At 40.4% G+C, this 18,850-nt stretch overlaps 1 protein-coding gene across 1 annotated transcript in view; it reads right to left on the minus strand.

Moving 5' to 3' along the window:
- The window catches only part of AK5 (adenylate kinase 5), a 258,512-nt gene that overhangs the window by 105,604 nt on the left and 134,058 nt on the right, over positions 1-18,850 (minus strand). The window contains exon 8 of the mRNA XM_047083085.1: positions 12,683-12,759. Within this exon, the coding sequence (XP_046939041.1) occupies positions 12,683-12,759 (77 nt within the window). The remainder of the gene's footprint in view (positions 1-12,682; positions 12,760-18,850) is intronic.

The following is an 18,850-nucleotide window of genomic DNA, read 5'->3' on the forward strand; positions in this document are numbered from 1 at the left end:
CTTTCTCATCATAGATGCATGCAGGACACAATCAAGGAGGGATAGGAGACAGTATATAATGAAGTACAAAATTAAATATAATCAAGTGCTAAGACCTAGGGTATAAACCTCAAGCATGTTGGGTGTTCAATGGGGCAGGCAAGAAATGAATGTTTACTTTAATTATTAGAGAAGATCTCAAGGAGGAAGAAGGAGGAAAAAGGAGGATTTGAAATCCTTGCAGAATTGCCAGGATTGCAGGATCAAATATTCTTTTTAATAAAGAGCTCATAATTGTGACACAGAGTTATATTTTTAAGGAAGTCAAATGTACTCTTAGTTCTTCTGGACTTTGCCCCCTATCTTTTGTCCACTTTACTTCCTGTTCTGGGCCCACCCTCACTTATTCTGCTCATGCTCTGCTCTCATTGCAGCACACATTTGATAAAACTCCATCACTGAGTGAAGGAAACTATCAACCTTCCCTGTGCCCATGGAAGTTCCACAGCACTCTGTATTGTTAGTGTCTACAAGAGTGTCTGGCATCTATGGGGTACCCAATAAATATTTGGTAAATGAATGAGACAAAAAGGAAAAGGATAGATGGGTAAAAATACATTTCCAGACACTAACATCACATGGACTCCCTGACTGCTTGCCAATCCCGCTGTGTTTCCTCACTTCTCTCTCCAGTGGATTCTACAAGTCAATCTGCTACTTGCTTCTAATCTCAGACTCTCAACAGATGGCTCTGCCTCTGGAAGTCATCTGACAGCAACATATTAACTTCCCACATTACACACCTGACCTTAGAAACCAGTCTTCCTACATTCAGAAATCTTCTTCTGTCTTGTATATACTCCTTCTCTCAAATGAATGGACTTTTCCTGTGAGTTTTAAAACATGCTCAAGTGTCTTCCATTACAAACAACTTTCCCAATCACCCTTTGTAAGGTCAACAATTTCCTCCATGTTTCTCTATACAATGGCCACTTTCCATTCTCCCTCTTCAACCTCTTGTCAACACTTCACCCTCTCTGCTTCTTGAAATACTGTCTTCTATGGTTTTGGGGACATCACATTCTGCTGATTTTCCTGCTTTCTCTCTAACACCAACTTCTACACACACACACACACACACACACACACACACACACACACTTTTTCCTGGCCCATCTTCCTCTACCTGGTCTTTGAATTTCTTCATTTCTCAGCTGTAGATCCTCTTCTCTTCTTAAGTCTGTTCTTTTTCTTTAAGTATCATCTCCACATGCAGCTTCAAGTTCTACCTATATTCAGGGGCTCACAAATCTGTATTTCCAGCCCAGATTTGTACGTTCAATTGTTCACTTGAATTCTCTACTTGGATGCATTAAGGCATTTTGAATTCACAATATCTAAAATTATACTCATGCTCTTTTCTTACAGAACTGGTGTTTTCTTACTGTTCTTTCTCAGTGAATGCCACTACCATCTACCCAACTGTACAAGTTAAAAACCTGATCATTTTTTTCTAACAGCTCATGCCCTCCTGGCTCTCACATCCATTTTAACATGAAGTCCTGTTGGTTTTTCCTCAAAAGTACCTCTTAAATAAATCCCTTTCTGGGGTGCCTGAGTGGCTCAGTCAGTTGAGCATCCAACTTCGGCTCAGGTCATGATCTCACAGTTCATGAGTTCAAGCCCCACGTCAGGCTCTGGGCTGACAGCTCAGAGCCTGGAGCCCACTTTGGATTCTGTGTCACCCTCTGTCTGCCCCTCCGCTGCTTGCACTCTGTTTCTCGCATTGTCTCAAAAATAAACATTAAAATAAATAAATAAATAAATAAAATAAAAAATAAATAAATCCCTTTCTATCTCCTCCATTACTCCAGTGCAAGCCTCCCTAAACAATTCTTGTCTTCTTCCAATGTGTTCACATTATACCAAGAGCGATCTTTTTTTAAAACATAAATATAATTATGTTATGTCCTGCTCCTCCTTCATATACCCCTGCCACAAACAAAACAACTCTTTAAAGCTTCCCATTGTGCCTAGAATAAATTCAAAACACCTAACCTGCTCTATAATGCCCATTCTCCAGGCTCTTCTCACATTACAGACCATGATGGGGGGAGGAGGCAAAGAAATAATGCCCATAGAGATAAGCCAAGGGACCCAAGAGTTTTGAGACAGCAGAAAGTGTCATCGGTGTATTGGACTCCATACACTGTAAACGTCTTCCTGACTTGATGGTAATGAGATGATTTTTAATAGTCTCTTAGAGAAGCAGTGTAGGCAGAAGGTGGTTTACAGGTGAAGTCATGGAAGCAGGGGTAATGCCTTTTCTTTTACCAAATTTGGTGTTGATGGAAAGGGGAGAAGAAAGTATCCCACTTGACCTTCTTAGGACACATGGCACTGTTGATCATTCCTTCTTCCTTCAAAGCAGGGGTATTGGGTGTTAGAGAAAAAGAAAGATACTTTGAGGACGAGGGCCTTGAGAAAGATGAAGCAATACCCATTAATGGAACAAGGTCTTAGGGAGATGGAAGGGGTGGGATCAAGGACTTGCGTGGACAGTGAGCCTGGACCCATTCTGTTGTTAGGTGCATATCCATTAAAGACTATTAGGTTGTCTTGGAATATTGACTCCTTTATCATTATGTAATGCCCTTCTTTATCCCTGATAAATTTCTTTGCTCTTAAGTCTGCTCTGTCTGAAATTAACATAGCTACTCTTTTTTTTTAAGTTTATTTATTTTGAGAGAGAGAGAGAGAGTATGAGCATGAGCACAAGAATGGGGGAGGGGCAGAGATAGAGGGGGAGAGAGAATCCCAAGCAGGCTCTGTGTTGTCAGCATGGAGCCTGATGCAGGGCTTGAAACCAGGAACCTGAGAACATGACCTGAGCTGAAATCCAGAGTTAGATGCTCAACCTACTGAGCCACCCAGGCACTCATATAGCTACTCTTGTTTTCTTTTGGTCAGTGTTAGCATGGTATATTTTTCTCCATCTCTTTACATTAATTTATATGTGTCTTTATATTTAAAGTAGGTTTCTTATAGATTTGGGTCTTATTTTGTGATCCATGCAGAAAATCTCTGTCTTTTATTTGGTATATTTAGATAGCTTACATTTTTTTGTTTGTTCATTTATCTTTTTTAGTAATTTCTACACCCAACATGGGGTTCGAACTCATGACCCCAAGATCAAGAGTCACATGCTCTTCCAATGGAGCTGGCCAGGTGCCCCTAGATCACTGACATTTAAAGTGTTGATGAAGGTGGATTCATATCTACCATATTTGTTACCATTTTCTTTGTTCCTATTTTTGGCTTCCAAACCCTTTCTTCCTTCATTGTTTTAACTGAGTTTTATGTCATTTAATTGAAGTTTTAAATAATTCCATTTTTTTTACTTTCTTAGCATATCAATTATACTTCTTTTTAAACTTTTTTTTTTTAGTGGCTGCCCTAGAGTTTGCAATATACATTTAAAAGAATCCAAGTCCACTTTCAAATAAGTGGACAGTGAGTATAACAAAATATTCTTAATTCTTCCTCCCGTCCTTGCATCATTGTTGTCATTCATTTCACTTATACATGAACATGCCTAATTGAATACATCATTGCTATTATTTTGAACACATTATTATCTGTTAGATCAATTAAGAATATGAAAAATAAAAGTTTTCATTTTACTTTCACTTATTCATTCTCTAACAGTCTTCCTTTCTTTATGATGGAGATAGAAATTTCTAATGTATATCACTTCCCTTCTCTCCAGAGAGCTTCTTTTAACATTTCTTCCAAGGTAGGCCCACTGGCAACAAATTCCCTTAATTTTTGTTGGAGAAAGTCTTTTGAAGGATATTTTCATAGGATACAGAATTGCAGGTTTTAAAAATTTTTTCCCTTTATACACTAAGTATTTTACTCTCCTCTTGCCTGCATGTTTTTTGAGAAGTTGAATATATATTTTTTTTAAGTTTATTTATTTATTTATTGAGAGAGAGAGAGAGAGAGAGAGAGCGAGCATGAGTAGGGGAGGGTCAGAGACAGAGGGAGAGAGAGAGAATCCCAAGTAAGCTCTTCACTGTCAGTGTGGAGCCCAATGTGGGGCTCAAGTTCACAAACTGTGAGATCATGACCTGAGCAGAAGTCAGATGCTTAACCTACTGAGCCACCCAGGTGCCCTGAGAAGTTGAATGCATTTCTTTTTTTTTTAATTTTATTTTTTATTTTGAAAAATTTCAATCCAAATTAGTTAGCATATAGTGCAACAATGATTTCAGGAGTAGATTCCTTAGTGCCCCTTACCCCTTTAGTTCATCCCCCCTCCCACAATCCCTCCAGTAACTCTCAGCTTGTTCTCCATATTTATGAGTCTCTTCTGTTTTGTCCCTTTCCCTGTTTTTATATTATTTTTGTTTCCCTTCCCTTATGTTCATCTGTTTTGCCTCTTAAAGTCCTCATATGAGTGAAGTCACATGATATTTGTCTTTCTCTGACTAATTTCACTTAGCATAATACCCTCCAGTTCCATCCATGTAGTTGAAAATGGCAAGATTTCATTCTTTTTGATTGCCAAGTAATACTCCATTGTAGATATAGAATGTATTTCTTATCTTTGCTTCTCCATGGGTTAGGTGTATTTTTCCTCACGCCTTTTTCAAGATTTTTTTTCTTTAATCTTTGACTTTTTTTGCAGTTTCAATATATTTGTATATTTCACCTTTTGTAATTGTCTCATAGTTCTTGAATGTTCTATTATGTTTCTTGTTTTCTGGGTTTTTTCTATCTCTTTGCCTTTTCAGTTTTAGAAGCTTCTGTTTTCGTATCCTCAAGCTCAGATATTTTTTCCTCAGCCATGTCTAGTTTACTAATGAGCCTAGTAAATGCAGTCCTCATTTCTGTTCTAGTGTTTTTGATTCCTAGCATTTCTTTTTGTTTCTTTCTTAGGATTTCCATCTCTTTGCTTACGTTACCTTGCATGTTACCTGTTCTTGCATGTTGTCTACTTTTTCCATTTAAGCCCTCAACATATTAATAATATTTTTAATAAAATTCCTGTTCCTATAAGTCCAGTAATCCTGCCATATATTACTCTTGTTCTCATGCTTTTCAAATCTGTTTTTGCCTTTTAGGATGCCTTCTAGTTTTTTGTTGAAAGGTGGACATGATGTACTAGGTAAAAGAAACTGCAATAAATAAACTTTTAGTAACGCAGTGGTAAGGTGTGGGGGCAGAGGAACCATTCTGTGAAACACATACTGTCCTATGGTTATGTCAGTCTTTTGGAGACCCCCCTGGACTGTGAACTTCACCAGTGTATCTCAGGATCTTCCCCCCTTAGGTGGAACAGGACAGCTAGAAGGGGCTGGAGTTGGGTATTTTTGTTCTCCCAGGTAGAGTAGGCTCTGATAAAACCACAGCAGGTTAAGTTCTGACAAAATAGTTTCTCCTGGGAGCAGGCCTTGTTAAAAACAGAGGGCTCCGGTGTATTTCAAAACAGTTCCGTGCCCCTTCCCCTTGCCAGAAGCACTAAAGGATTTTTCTCTGATATTCACTGTGAGGGCCTGGTAGAGATTGTGGAAGTAAAACTCACAGAAGCGTGGGGACCTCTATGCCTGGCTCCCCCCTGGAGTTTTGAATTCTCACACTTGCCCACACTGAGCCTCCTGCAATTCGCCAAGTACAGTGTAGGGTTTCCTACCTACACAGGCACTGGCTCCTGGTGAGGTTCTTGCTTGTGGGTTTCTATTCTGGTAAGCTGTGATTCTTTGACTCTGCCTGTCTCTCCAATTTTGGGTGCAGTGGTTTGTCTTGTGACCTACTTCTCTGAGAGATTTAAGAAGAACTGTTGAATTTTCAGTTTGTTCAGCTTATTACTTGTTGTTAAGAAACACTGGTTATGATAAAGTTCCTACATGCCAGACTGAAAACCAGAAGTGCTCAATTAGCATTCCCTTAGCTGAGGAAATGGGGGCCTCTGTCAGCTACAGAAAGGCAGTGATTCCTAAAAAGTTCAGTCTGAGTTGGGCTGGGGAAGGGTTTACATTTATGCAGTATTTGTTCTGTACAAGGCCCCCTGTACTGTCTACATCTCCCAACAGTACTTCCAAGTGGGGTTATCATCATTTTCTGGAGAAGGAAACCCAGGCTCAAAAGAGTTATCAAGCATCCATACACACACAAATAGTAATCCAGTTAAGAAATGGGCAGAAGGAGAGCCTGGGTGGCTCAGTCAGTTAAACGTCTGACTATGGTCACGATCTTATAGTTTGTGAGTTCGAGCCCTGCACTGGGCTCTGCCTGTGTGGAGCCTGCTTGGGATTCTCTCTCTCTCCCTCTCTCTCTGCCCCTCCCTCACTTGTGTTCTCTCTGTCTCAAAATAAATAAAATTTTTAAAATGTGTATTTATTTTTGAGAGAGAGACAGAGAGACAGGGCATGAGCAGGGGAGGGGCAGAGAGAGAAGGAGACACAGAATCTGAAGCAGGCTCCAGGCTCCAGGCTCCCAGCTGTCAGCACAGCACCCAATGCAGGGCTTAAACCCAGGAACCACGAGATCGTGACCTGAGCCAAAGTCATCTAGATGCCCAACGAACTGAGCCACTGAGGCTAAAAATAAATAAATAAACCTTAAAAAAAGAAAGTGGTGGTCAGAAGTGGTCAGAAGACATAAATAGACATTTTTCCAAAGAAGGCATACAGATAGCTTACAGACACATGAAAAGATGCTCAGTATCACTCATCACCAGGGAAATACAAATCAAAACCATGAGATACCACCTCACACCTATCAGAATGGCTAAAATTAACAACACAGGAAACAACAGGTGTTGGTGAAGATGTAGGGAAAGGGGAACCCTCTTTCACTGTTGGTGGGAATGCAAACTGGTGCAGCCACTCTGGAAAACAGTATAAAGGTTCCTCAAAAAGTTAAAAATAAAACTACCCTGTGACCCAACAGTTGCACGAGTAGGTATTTACCCAAAGGATACAAACATAACTGATTCAAAGGGGCACATGCACCCCAGTGTTTATAGCAGTGCTATCAACAATAGCCAAATTATGGAAAGAACCCAAATGTTCATCGACTGATTAATGGATAAAGGAGATGTTATACACACACACACACACACACACACACACACACACAAATGTACACAATGGAATATTACTTAGCCACAAAAAAGAATGAAATCTTGCCATTTTCTTTCTTTTTTTTTTTTTTTTTAAATTTTTTTTTCAACGTTTATTTATTTTTGGGACAGAGAGATACAGAGCATGAACGGGGGAAGGGCAGAGAGAGAGGGAGACACAGCATCGGAAACAGGCTCCAGGCTCTGAGCCATCAGCCCAGAGCCCGACGCGGGGCTCGAACTCACGGACCGCGAGATCGTGACCTGACTGAAGTCGGACGCTTAACCGACTGCGCCACCCAGGCGTCCCCAATCTTGCCATTTTCAACAACATGGATGGAGCTAGAGTGTATTATGCTAAGCAAAATAAGTCAGAGAAAGACAAATATCCTATGATTTCACTCATATGTGGAATCTAAGAAAGAAAACAGATGAACATAGAGGATGAGGGAAAATAAAAGAGGGAAACAAACCATAAGAGACTTTTCACTATAGAGAACAAACTGGGTTGATGGAGGGGAGGTGGATGAGGGAGGGGCTAAATGGGTGATGGGCATTAAGGAGGGCACTTGTGATGAGCACTGAGAGTTATATGTAAATGATAAATCACTAAATTCTATGTCTGAAACCAATATTACGCTATATGTTAATAGAATGTAAATTAAAAATTGATACAAAAAAAGTTAGCAAGAGTTAGCAAGTTATCAAAAATCACATATAAAGAAGAACTAGAAGTCATTTTATGGGCTTTAAAAAAATGGACTTTTATTGGGGACATACTACATGCCAGGCTAGTGGCAGGCACTGAGGACACCCAGAGCAGGACGCACTCCCTGTCATGCCACAGAATATTACAACACAGGGTCTCATGGGCTCCCCAAGAAGGTGAACTGAACATGTAATGAGGTAAGGGCTTCTTTGAGAAGAAGCTTGGTCCTGATGGTGCATGACTGGGTTATCCGGAATAGGCATGATGGGTGGTAGAAGCTTCTATAGTAGGAAAAGGACTGTGCAAATCACAAGCCACTTGGAGGAATGGAAAATGGCTTGGTGTAGCTGGAGCATTCAGTGTGTTTTGGTGACTGGCAAGGGATGAATTTGGGAGGGATGCAGGGGTTCAGATTTTGATTTGAAGGTTCCCATGTATTATGATAAGAGTTTCCAATTTCATTCTGACATCAATGAGGAGGCAAAAAGGTTTTTAAGAAGCAGAATGCCGTGACTGGCTTTGCTTTTCAGCAAGATGATTATGTTGTGTGCCACAGGAGGCTGGGGCAGGGAGACTGGTTGGAGACTGTCTCTGTGATCCCATGGAGGAAGGCCAAGGGTGCAAACCAGGGCAGTGGCAGTGGGACTGGAGAGGGAAGGAGAGATTTCTGCACAGGAGAACTGACTGGCTTCTTGAACAAACTGATGTAGAGGGGGAGAAAAAGGAAGGAGGCTATGAAGACATCCTGTTTCTGGCTTGGGCAGCTGGCAGGATGGAGGTATCATTAACAGAAATAGGGAAAACAGAAGGGCGAGCAGATTTTGTGGGGGAAGATGGGGAGTTTGGTTTTGGATGTGTTGAGTTTGAGATGCACATGGGAGATCCAACCAGCACTGTTTAGCAGGCAGACATATGCAACAGGAGCTCACCTGGGAACTCTGGGTGAAGTGGAAATCATGCCTATGGCTGAGCTTTTTAAAGGAGAACATGTTCAGTGAGGATCCCAAGGGCCATGGATGCTGGGGAACACCCACATTTAAGTAAAGGACCAACAGAGAGCAGGTCAGCAAGAAAACCAAGAACGAGTGGACCAATATGTAGGAGGAGCACCGAGAGAGTGAACACAGAGTAGGGCAAGAGATCTGTGGCCAAGGCTGACTCAGTGTCCACCAAACTCATCCCTCCTTTCCTGGAGGCACAAGAAAGCTCCATTTTCCCAGCCTCCCTGGATGTAGGGAGGGCCAGTGACTGGGGAACACCTGAAGAACGTGGGAGAAGGTAATGTGCAATTAAGAGCGGGTCCATCTTCCTCAGGCTCTTTGCCTTCCCATCCACGATCCCTTTGGAGGTTGTATGTACAAGAACCCTGGAAAGTACTCAGATTTTGAGTTTTATTTGTTACCATAGCAGAGCCCAGCCTATCTTTCCTGATCCTGGCTCTGGAGTCAGATGGCTATGTTTGAATTCTGTCTTTACCTCTTGCCAGCTATGTGACCTTGAATAAACTGTTTAATTTCTCTGTGCCTCAGTTTCCTTATTGGAATAACACTATAATAATAATAATAATAATAATAATAATAATAAGTAACAAAAATATGTTTTAAATAAAATATATTTAAATAAAATATAACAGTAATATCTAACTCGTCATTGTCTGAGGATAAAATGAGGTAATAAATGTGAAGCACTTAGAACAGTATAAATAATTTAGAAGTGTTAGAATCTAAGGGAGAGAGGAGAATGTCAAGAATGTGAAGATGATTTACCCCTGGGGTCAGCAAACTATAGCCTGTAGGTCAAATCCACTGTGCTGCTTGTTTGTGTATAGGCTCTCAGTTTTGGGTTTTACATTTAAAAAAAAAATTTTTTTTTCAACGTTTATTTATTTTTGGGACAGAGAGAGACAGAGAATGAACGGGGGAGGGGCAGAGGGAGAGGGAGACACAGAATCGGAAACAGGCTCCAGGCTCTGAGCCATCAGCCCAGAGCCCGACGTGGGGCTTGAACTCACGGACCGCGAGATCGTGACCTGGGTGAAGTCGGACGCTTAACCGACTGCGCCACCCAGGCGCCCCTGGGTTTTACATTTTTAAATAGTTGAAATAAATCACAGGAGGAGTACATGGAATTCAAATTTCAGTATCAGTAAATAAAGCTTTACTGGAACACAGCCAAACTCATTTGTTTACGTGTTGTTATGACTGCTTTTCACCACAATGTGGACTTTGAATAATTGCAACAGAGACCACATGGCTCACAAAGCCTAAGGTATTTACTACCCTTTATAGTAAAAGTTTGGTGAATAACACGCAGCAAAGGTCAAGAAAATTAACTAAAAAGTGTTAACTGGAATTGACAAAGATCACCAGTGACCTTGACAATGGCTTTATTTGGAATGGTAAAAGTAAAAACTAGATTCTGGCTAATCAAAGTTTGTTTCCCAGCTCTGCAGCTTGCTAGCTGTGCAGTCTTGGGAAGTGTCTTAACTTCTATGAGGTTCAATGTCCTCTGTTGTAAATTGGGGATAAAAGGAGCTACCTTCTTGAGTTATTTAAGGATTGACAACAATGCATGTAAATCATAAAACACAGTGTCTGGCTTATAACAGATGCTCAAAAAATGCAAGCTCTTGCTTTATTTAATCTGCTACCACCAAAATTTCTGTTCCTTGATAGGTAATGCCTTTTTGCTTTTAATATTCTATTTTTGTCTTCTGTGTTCTGATGTTTTACATTATATGCCAGGTTTCTGTCAGATCACACCTCTTTAATGAGGCCATCCTACTTAAAACTATAATCTGTTCCCAACCCCAGCATTCCTGACCCTCTCACCTTGTTCTACTTCTTTTCTCATAGAATTTACCACTTCTGACATCTGGAGAATTTACTAACTTATCATGTTGACGTTTAGCATCCGTCTTCTGTACTAGAATATAAGCTTCTTGCCTATTTTATACAATTACATATTTCAGTTATGTAAACAATACCTGGCATATATTAGGCGCTCAATTAGTATTTGTTGAGTGACTAAATGATGAGGTGAAGAGGTGTTTTTTTGTATCTTTTTTTTTAATCTTGCTCAGAACTGGATGTGTTCCTTCAATCTTGGGATTTGTGTCATTTCTCATCTCTGTAAAATTCTCAACTATTATCTGTTTAAATAATAAAATAAAATGGTAACTAAAAGGGAGCCTTGTTCCATCCTCTCCCATTTTTTCCTGGAACTCTTTTTTGAATATGTTGACCCTACCATTCTATCCTCAGTGTCTCCTAAGTTCTTTCTTACATTTGACAACTATTCAGCATTCTGTTTTATTCTAAGGCAATTTCCTCAGCTCTGTCCTTAGGTCTCTTTTCAGCTATGTTCTGTGTGCTATTCAACCTGTTAACTAGGTTTTTATTTCAATGGCAATATTTTTTGTACTTAGAATTTCTATTTCTTTCCTTTTCCTTCCTGCCTCTTCCTTCCCATTCTCTCTTGTACTCGTTTCATGGTTTCTTCCTTTTATCTTCTTGAATATTTTAAGTATTCCTATATTAAAAATTCTTTCAGACTTTCCTGTTCTCTCTAGTTCTTGAGGGGTGTGAAACCTTCCATTTTTAAATCAGCTGGATATCTTGTAATGGTTCATTTCTTCATCCAGCCTGTAATTTTGGATCATGAGCTCATCTTCAATAGTGGTGTTTAGAATCTGCCTCTGATAGAGTCTTAGGGGCTGGCAACTGAAAAGGCTCCTAAAATGTACCACTGAATGGCCTGTATTTGGAGGCTGAGTTAGGAGGCAGTCTGGTACAGATGTGAGGAAATGTGCCCTAAGTTCACTTCCCCACTGTGAAACTATTTTTGTAATGGTGGGCAACTTGCTCTTTGAGTCTTAATTTTCTTTATCTATAAAATGAAGATAATAATCCCTATATCCTAGAGATGTTGTAAGTAATTAGTGACATAATAAAACTAAGGAACTCAGCACAATGTTTAATATATATTAAATGTCAATAAATGTTAAAAAATAGTATAAATACATAGTACTTATTATATCACTTGTCAATATTTTCTCCTTGCTTTGTGATATAAAAGAAGAAACCCAATGCTCATGAAAATAGCTTCTGAATATGAATATAAGATGTGTAGCCAGCCATTACATTTGGACACTGGTTAGATATGCTTTATCTGTGACATATATTAGTTGAAGATGGGAGAAAAAAACCCTTGGGAACACATTCACTTGGCTTTCAGCCATCACAGAGCAACACTGATGAGCGGTAGAAGGAATTTTCAGACATTATCCTTTTTTTAAACAAAAAGCCTAATTAGAGAGTCGGAGCATTTGCCCAACTATTTTGGATTATTAAAATACAGCAGTGGGGAGAGTTCTGCTGAGAGGAAAATGACCCAGATAAATTTCTCTAGTTTTATTAAAATAGAAAATATAATTGACTTCTTGGCTGTGTTGTCCTTGGTCATTAGTCCTTTTCAAAGGTTAGAAATAGAAAAGCAGAACCCTGAACCTGTAGCTGATACTCAGTAAATACTGTTAGTTCATTATTGGAAAGGGATAGAGACACAGACAAATTCTTGGACAAGAGAACCTCACACAACCTCATTTCCATCTCATGTAACTTTAACCACAAATCTTTCCTTAATTAATTGCTGTTTTGGAACTGTCGGGAAGGGAAGGCTGAAAGGCCAAAGTTCGTGGACAAAAGCTACAGGTTAGTGTGATTTATCATGAAATATGGTATTAGTTACCTGTAAACACTTGAAAAAATGATTTATAATTCTAATTTTCATAAAACATTTACAAAGGCTAAAATTTAAATTTTAAAACCATTTAAAATAAAGAGATATTTTTAGATTTTAATTACCTGATCTTCATAATCAGAACCTGTATCAATGGTCTCTCCTGTGTCCAACATCATCAAAGGATCAAGGTCACCCGAACCTAAGATTTGAAAAGAGAAGTTTACCTGATGAAGGTTGTCTGCGTATGTTTGTAAAGCAAACTATCTCCCACTAGGTTTCTGTTCTTATGTGTACATTAAAGTCACAAACATTTTTAGACACTTCCCTTCTGCTGGGCACCATGTTTAGGCTCCAGATAAAAAATGTAGATCCTCTAGACACCATTTCCACTCTTGAGAATAAGACAGTCTTGTGGAGGAGACTGATTTGTCAACAGCAAGGTTCAGAAACCAAAATAAAGAGCTAATTCTGACTAGTAGTGGAGGTGATGATGGAGGTAAAAAATAATCACAAGGAATTAATCTATAAGCCTTTACTTTGAAGGTGAGTAAAGATGGTCCAGGAGGAGAAGTGGTTTAGGGCTGTGTAGTAGTAAATGAGATAGAAGGAATGATGAGCAAAGTACAGAGTGGGTATAGCAAGGGAGCTCCAGTAATAAGTGGGGCTGAGTTTGCTCTCTCCATGAAAACCTGACAAGTTTTTCCTCCAGCCTTTGGGTCACTTGAGTCCTTAATGATGAGAAAAATCTTGTTAACTTAATGTGTTAACAGAGAGCTTCTCCCCTGCCCCTCCCCAAGGGCATTAATCCTCAAGGCTCAGACTTAAACCGGTAATTTTCATAATGGGGCTCCTGAAGCAAAACCAATTTATCATCCTTGTTTAGTGACTGTTTTCTGCTGGGAAATACATATCACCTAACTAGCCACAAAGACAGAATCCAGTGCTATTCATTAAATGCTATACATCCCTATGAAGAAGTAAACCACTCCACATATCCTGGTAAACTTGCCCTTGCCAAATAATTCTTGGTCAGAAGACACAATGAGTTATTTTTAATGAAGACGGATTTTTACAAAAACATCAAGCATCTCACGTGCTTCTCAGATATGGGCCATTTGAGAGATGCTGCTTTCATACTTTTTTCCAAAGAGTGATTCAGTGTATGTCCTCACACAGTCTTTTCTCATCTCTTCTTTTCCTTTTCCTTCTCATCATTACCTCTGCTATTTATCAGATTGACTAAGGACCGACCCATTATCGTATTGTCTAAGTACTAAGCAAGTAACACCCTTGTTTATTGTGTTTGTATCTTTACAATTTTTTTAAAGGATGACAGTTTTTCAGAATGGAGATGCTTGACCCATCAAAGAATTTTGGAAAGGTAACTAATTGTGGAGTTTCCACATTCGGTTGCATAGGTTTGTAGGGCACAACCTCTGGGTGATGCCATCACATCAAGAGGGCAGCCCTTGCCAAGTCCATCGTTAATAAGGTAGTTGCCCGAAAGGAGTCAGGAAGACTACACGCCACTATTAACGCTATTAACAAAATGAGACTAGAAGGGCCATATGAAAACTTAAATTTTATACATACTTTTATTTATTTATTTTTTTAAGGCTTATTTTTGAGAGAGAGTGAGAAAGACAGAGCGCACAAGTGGGGAAGGGGCACAGAGAGGAGGACAGAGGATCTGAAGACGGCTCTGCGCTGACAGCAGACAGCCCGATGTGGGGCTTGAACTCACGAACTGCAAGATCATGACCTGAGCCTAAGCCAGATGCTCAACCAACTGAGCCATCCAGGTGCTCTATATATAATTTTAAAAAGTAGTGGTGTTATATGTAATTTTTCTATTTTTGTGCTTTTGCCATTTTTCAAATAAGAAATGTTATAAGGTATATCTGAGGGCCAAAATATTTGACTGTTCTGAAGCCCAGTTTGAGATCAGTTTGCACTTATGTGTTGTGGGGCAGTTAAGACGTCAGAAGTAAATGTGTATTTTTCCATATAAGATCGTGGAAGTTTTAGAACCCATATTTCACAGAATACTGCCATCTCATTTTAGAAAAGAAAACAATGAGCTTTGCAGAAGGCAAATAACTTGGGCTAGGTCCTACTGAAAGTGAGGGAGATCAAAGACAGAAGTTGTAGCTCCCATTTCTTCCAATACATCCTTCCCACTCCAAATGCTAAGCAGGAGCAATCCAACTGGTTCTACAAATATGATCATTCATTACAGTACCCTACAGGACAGGATGTGGAGGAGTTGGCTGCCTCTTTTACATCCTGAGAAAATGAGGAACCGTGGATGGCTGGTGATGAGGGGTGTCACCAGGTGGCTGCAGAAATGGAAGAACCAGAAGTGGAAGCAAAGAGTGTCACTCCAGCCTGTGACGATCGATGCTCGTTGCTGGGTGGTTGCTATTGACAGCATCATTAAAGGTAATGCCAATTTTATTTAGCTTTCGTTATTTCCATAATATGGATCTTACCCACCACATGGAGAAGTGGTGATAGGTACTTGGATTCAAATGATATCCTCACTTCAGCTGTATTTGGAGTGATTCATGTGGAATGAGCAATGTGATCTGAACACAAAGGCTTATTAAACATATAGACGCTTTAGTTCCTGTGTCCTATTTATTTTGTTCAATTAGAAGCCTTTCTTTCAGCTGTTTTAAAAAAGGTACAAAGTGAAGGGCTCTTAGACAACCTGGTTAACAGGTATTACACATGAATATTTGTAACCAGAACAAGATTATTAGAAAACTATCTTCGGCAATGGTAGAATGAAGACATCTTTGTCCGAGGGGAAAAAAAAGAAAAAAAAAAATCTTTAAAAAAAACAAATTTGTGCTTACAAAGAAGAAGAGCTCGGCTTTCCTAATAAAATGCTTTTAACAGAAATTTTATTGTATCATTAACAGATGGAATTTCTTGACATGTTGCTCTTGGCAACAGTACTAGTAAATCATAGGAAGCGATAGACAATGGATGTCATTATCCACTCAGATAATGATTGAATAGCTTTTTTTCCCTTTCTTTCTTTCTTTCTTTCTTTCTTTCTTTCTTTCTTTCTTTCTTTTTCTTTTTCTTTTCCATTTTTTAGCATTGGTTGCTTGGCTTGTTCAAAATGGGACCTTTAATAATAGTCTAAGGTTTGACATACAAAAGAGAGAGGTAAATATAGACATATTACACATTTTTGCCTTCTTTCATTGGACAATTTAACACATAAAACACCTGCAATGATCTTGTTACTCAAAAAGGACAGCAAAATCAGTGCATTCTGAAAAAGTGATAGTATGGCTTTTACTCCCCCTTAGTTTGAATTTCTCAATTTCTTTCAGATTTAAAAATATTCTTTCTATAGATACAGAGCTGAAAGAGAATCCCACAGGGAACTCTCAGTGTCACCAGTTTCAGATGTAGAATGGGCCTCAGAAAGATGATTTGCAGGTTGTCTCCCTACATTTAAGATGGAAGATGATACAAACTGGCCGAAGATGAACCAGAAGGCTATCCAGACTGCTTTCTGGGGCAATGTTACAGACTTCTCTGCTCCTAGAGGATCTTCAATCTGAAGTTTTAGGAAGGTCCCCCTCCCACTCTGAATCCCAAATAAAGGGGTGTCCCTGCAAGGCAGCACTTCTTGTGCAGTGAGGGGCATCTGTAGATAGAGCTCCTCTAACTCATCACCCACCCCCTGAGAGGAAAGCAGTCTTCTCCCTTGTCCTGTCTCTCCTGCAAGACCGTAAGCAGCTTTAGGTGGGGTTGTATTTCATCTCTACATTTAAGAACAGAATTTAGAAATTCTATGCATTTGATACATGCAGGCTGAATGACTGAAAAATGAGTAAAAGGACATTTACATTTTCCTTTTGCAGATCTTGATCTCCATTCACTCTACACACATTCAATCCCTTCTAAATGCCTCAGGCGTCAGGCACCAAGAGCCCAGCTCTCATTCTAACAGGCGTGGAATGTGTTAGTAACAGTTTCCGTTAGCATTCCTTTGAAGAGCATTGCATTTCTTTGGAAAAATATCCTGACGGTATTTGTGACTAGACAGTGAGCTCCTCATGGGATATGGTGTTGGGACTGTTCTGAGTGAGAAGCGCAGGGGTGATTTTCCAGTTACTCCATGACAGAGGCCGGGGAGGAAGGAAAAGAGAGAGGGCAAAGAGATTAGAAGTGGACCTAGGAAAATGGGGAAATGTGTTGAATAAGATGTGGTCTCTTCCTGTGATGCCTCAACCCCTCAGCAAAGACACTAACTCATATATAGCCTTTTCAATGTGACAGCCACACACTGTTATCCATGTAAACCATTTGCTCTTCACAAGGATCCTGAGGTAGCGCTCTTATTATCCCCTTATTACAGATAAGGTATCTGAGGTCCACGGGGATTGGGTGATGCCTCTGAATGGCTCTGCCAGAGTACGAATGGAGGACTCTAGGGACGAGGAGAGGCTGCAGATGGGGTGCACAGGTCTGGGGAACGGCATTCTACGGCATGGAGGCAAGCAAATGCTCACTCTGGTCTGGAGTCAGAGAAAACGTGGTGTGGCTGTGAGTCCACACACTGAGACGAGTAGCCCAGCCGAGGTGATCAGCCAGTTGAGAAAGCACTTCTGTGCCGTCTCCTATGAGATGCACACTGGGTATCAAACAAATACACATACTCTCCATCCACACACAGTCTTGCACTCTAATAAAGGAAATAGAATTTTTTTTGTTTTATTTTTATTTTTGAGAGAGAGAGAGAGAGAGAGAGCAGGGGAGGGGAGAGAGGGGGACAGAGGATCTGAAGAGGGCTCTGCACTGACAGCAGAGAGCCTGATGCGAGTCTTGAACCCACGAACTGTGAGATCATGACCTGAACCAACGTCAGACACTTAACTGACTGAGCCACCCAGGTGCCCCAGGGGCACAGAATTGTAGCAAACAATCATATACATGATTATATAATCATAATTGTGATAAACAGCCTTCAGGAAAAGTTTAGGGGATTATGCCAGGGTCTAAACGAGTCTGGGATGGGGGCTGAGAATACCTCTGGAGGAAAATCACATTTAAACTGTGATGCAAAGTAGGGTGAAGGAGGGGCTAGGGGGTGAGAGAGGAGAGGGGATGCACATGGGGGAAGGGATACCAAACAACCAGTGCAAACGGCCAGAGGCAGGAAGGTGTTTGAGACATTCTAGGGACTGGAGGAAGCTGGTGGGGTATGGGGGAGGCAGTGCTAGGGCAGGAGGAAGGCCACTGCAGCAAAGCTATGGGTATATCTGTCATGCTAAGGACACTGGTGCTCAGCCTGCAGGGAAGTCATTGAAGGTTTTGCTTTGTTTTGTTTGTATTGTTGTGTCAAGGAGCCAGGGTGGTCAGAGCTGCATTCTGTCAGGATCCCCATGGCAGCAACAGGATTCAGGGGTGAGGTAAGAGGCTGGCAAGGGAATGACAAAGCCCTGCCAACTAGAGTGGGGATAAAGAACAGGGACTGCACTCCCAAGGTGTCCCTGAGGAATGATGACTGGTGTGGGCTGTGAGGACAGGGACAATTTTGCCTGGCTCCCTTAAAAGAGAAAAACTGCATGATCTCACTTATACGTGGAATCTAAAAAAGTCAAATACATTGAAGCAGAGAGTGGAGCAGCGGTTACCATGGCATGAAGGTGGGGGAAATGGGGAGATTTTGGCCAAATGGTACAAAATTGCTGATATGTAAGATGAATAAGCCTAGGGATGTAATGTTGATAGCATGATGACTATAGTTAATAACACTGTATTAAGTACTGGAAATTTGCTAAGAGAATGTATTTTGGGTGTTCCCATTACACACAGGAAAATGGTTAACTATGTGAAGAGAAGATACATTAATTAGCTTAACTGTAGTAGTCTCTTCTCTGTGCATATCCATGCCAAATCATCATGTTGCACATCTTAAATGTATAGAATTTTTACTTAAGTGGCACGTGGGTGGTTCAGCTGGTTAAGGGTCCAACTCTTGATCTCAGCTCAGGTCACGATCTCATGGTTTGTGACATTGAGCCCCGTGTCTGGTTCTGCGCTATCAGCACAGACCTGGGATTCTCTCTCTCCCTGTCCCTCTGCCCCTCCCCTGCTCGCACTGTCTCTCTCTTTCAAAATAAATAAACTTAAAAAAACAAGAATTTTGATTTGAAAAATTTTAAAGGAGAATGGAAAGCCATTCACATGGAGGTGATATGGGGTCTGTGGGGCAGCTGAGACTCGGCAAAGAGGGTCCAGGGAATAGGGAAGAGTACAGG

The sequence above is a fragment of the Lynx rufus genome, unplaced genomic scaffold (genome assembly GCF_022079265.1).
Source record: "Lynx rufus isolate CCGP_SWC_20201006 ecotype Redwood Valley unplaced genomic scaffold, mLynRuf1.p SCAF_2, whole genome shotgun sequence".
Classification (NCBI taxonomy): domain Eukaryota; kingdom Metazoa; phylum Chordata; class Mammalia; order Carnivora; family Felidae; genus Lynx; species Lynx rufus.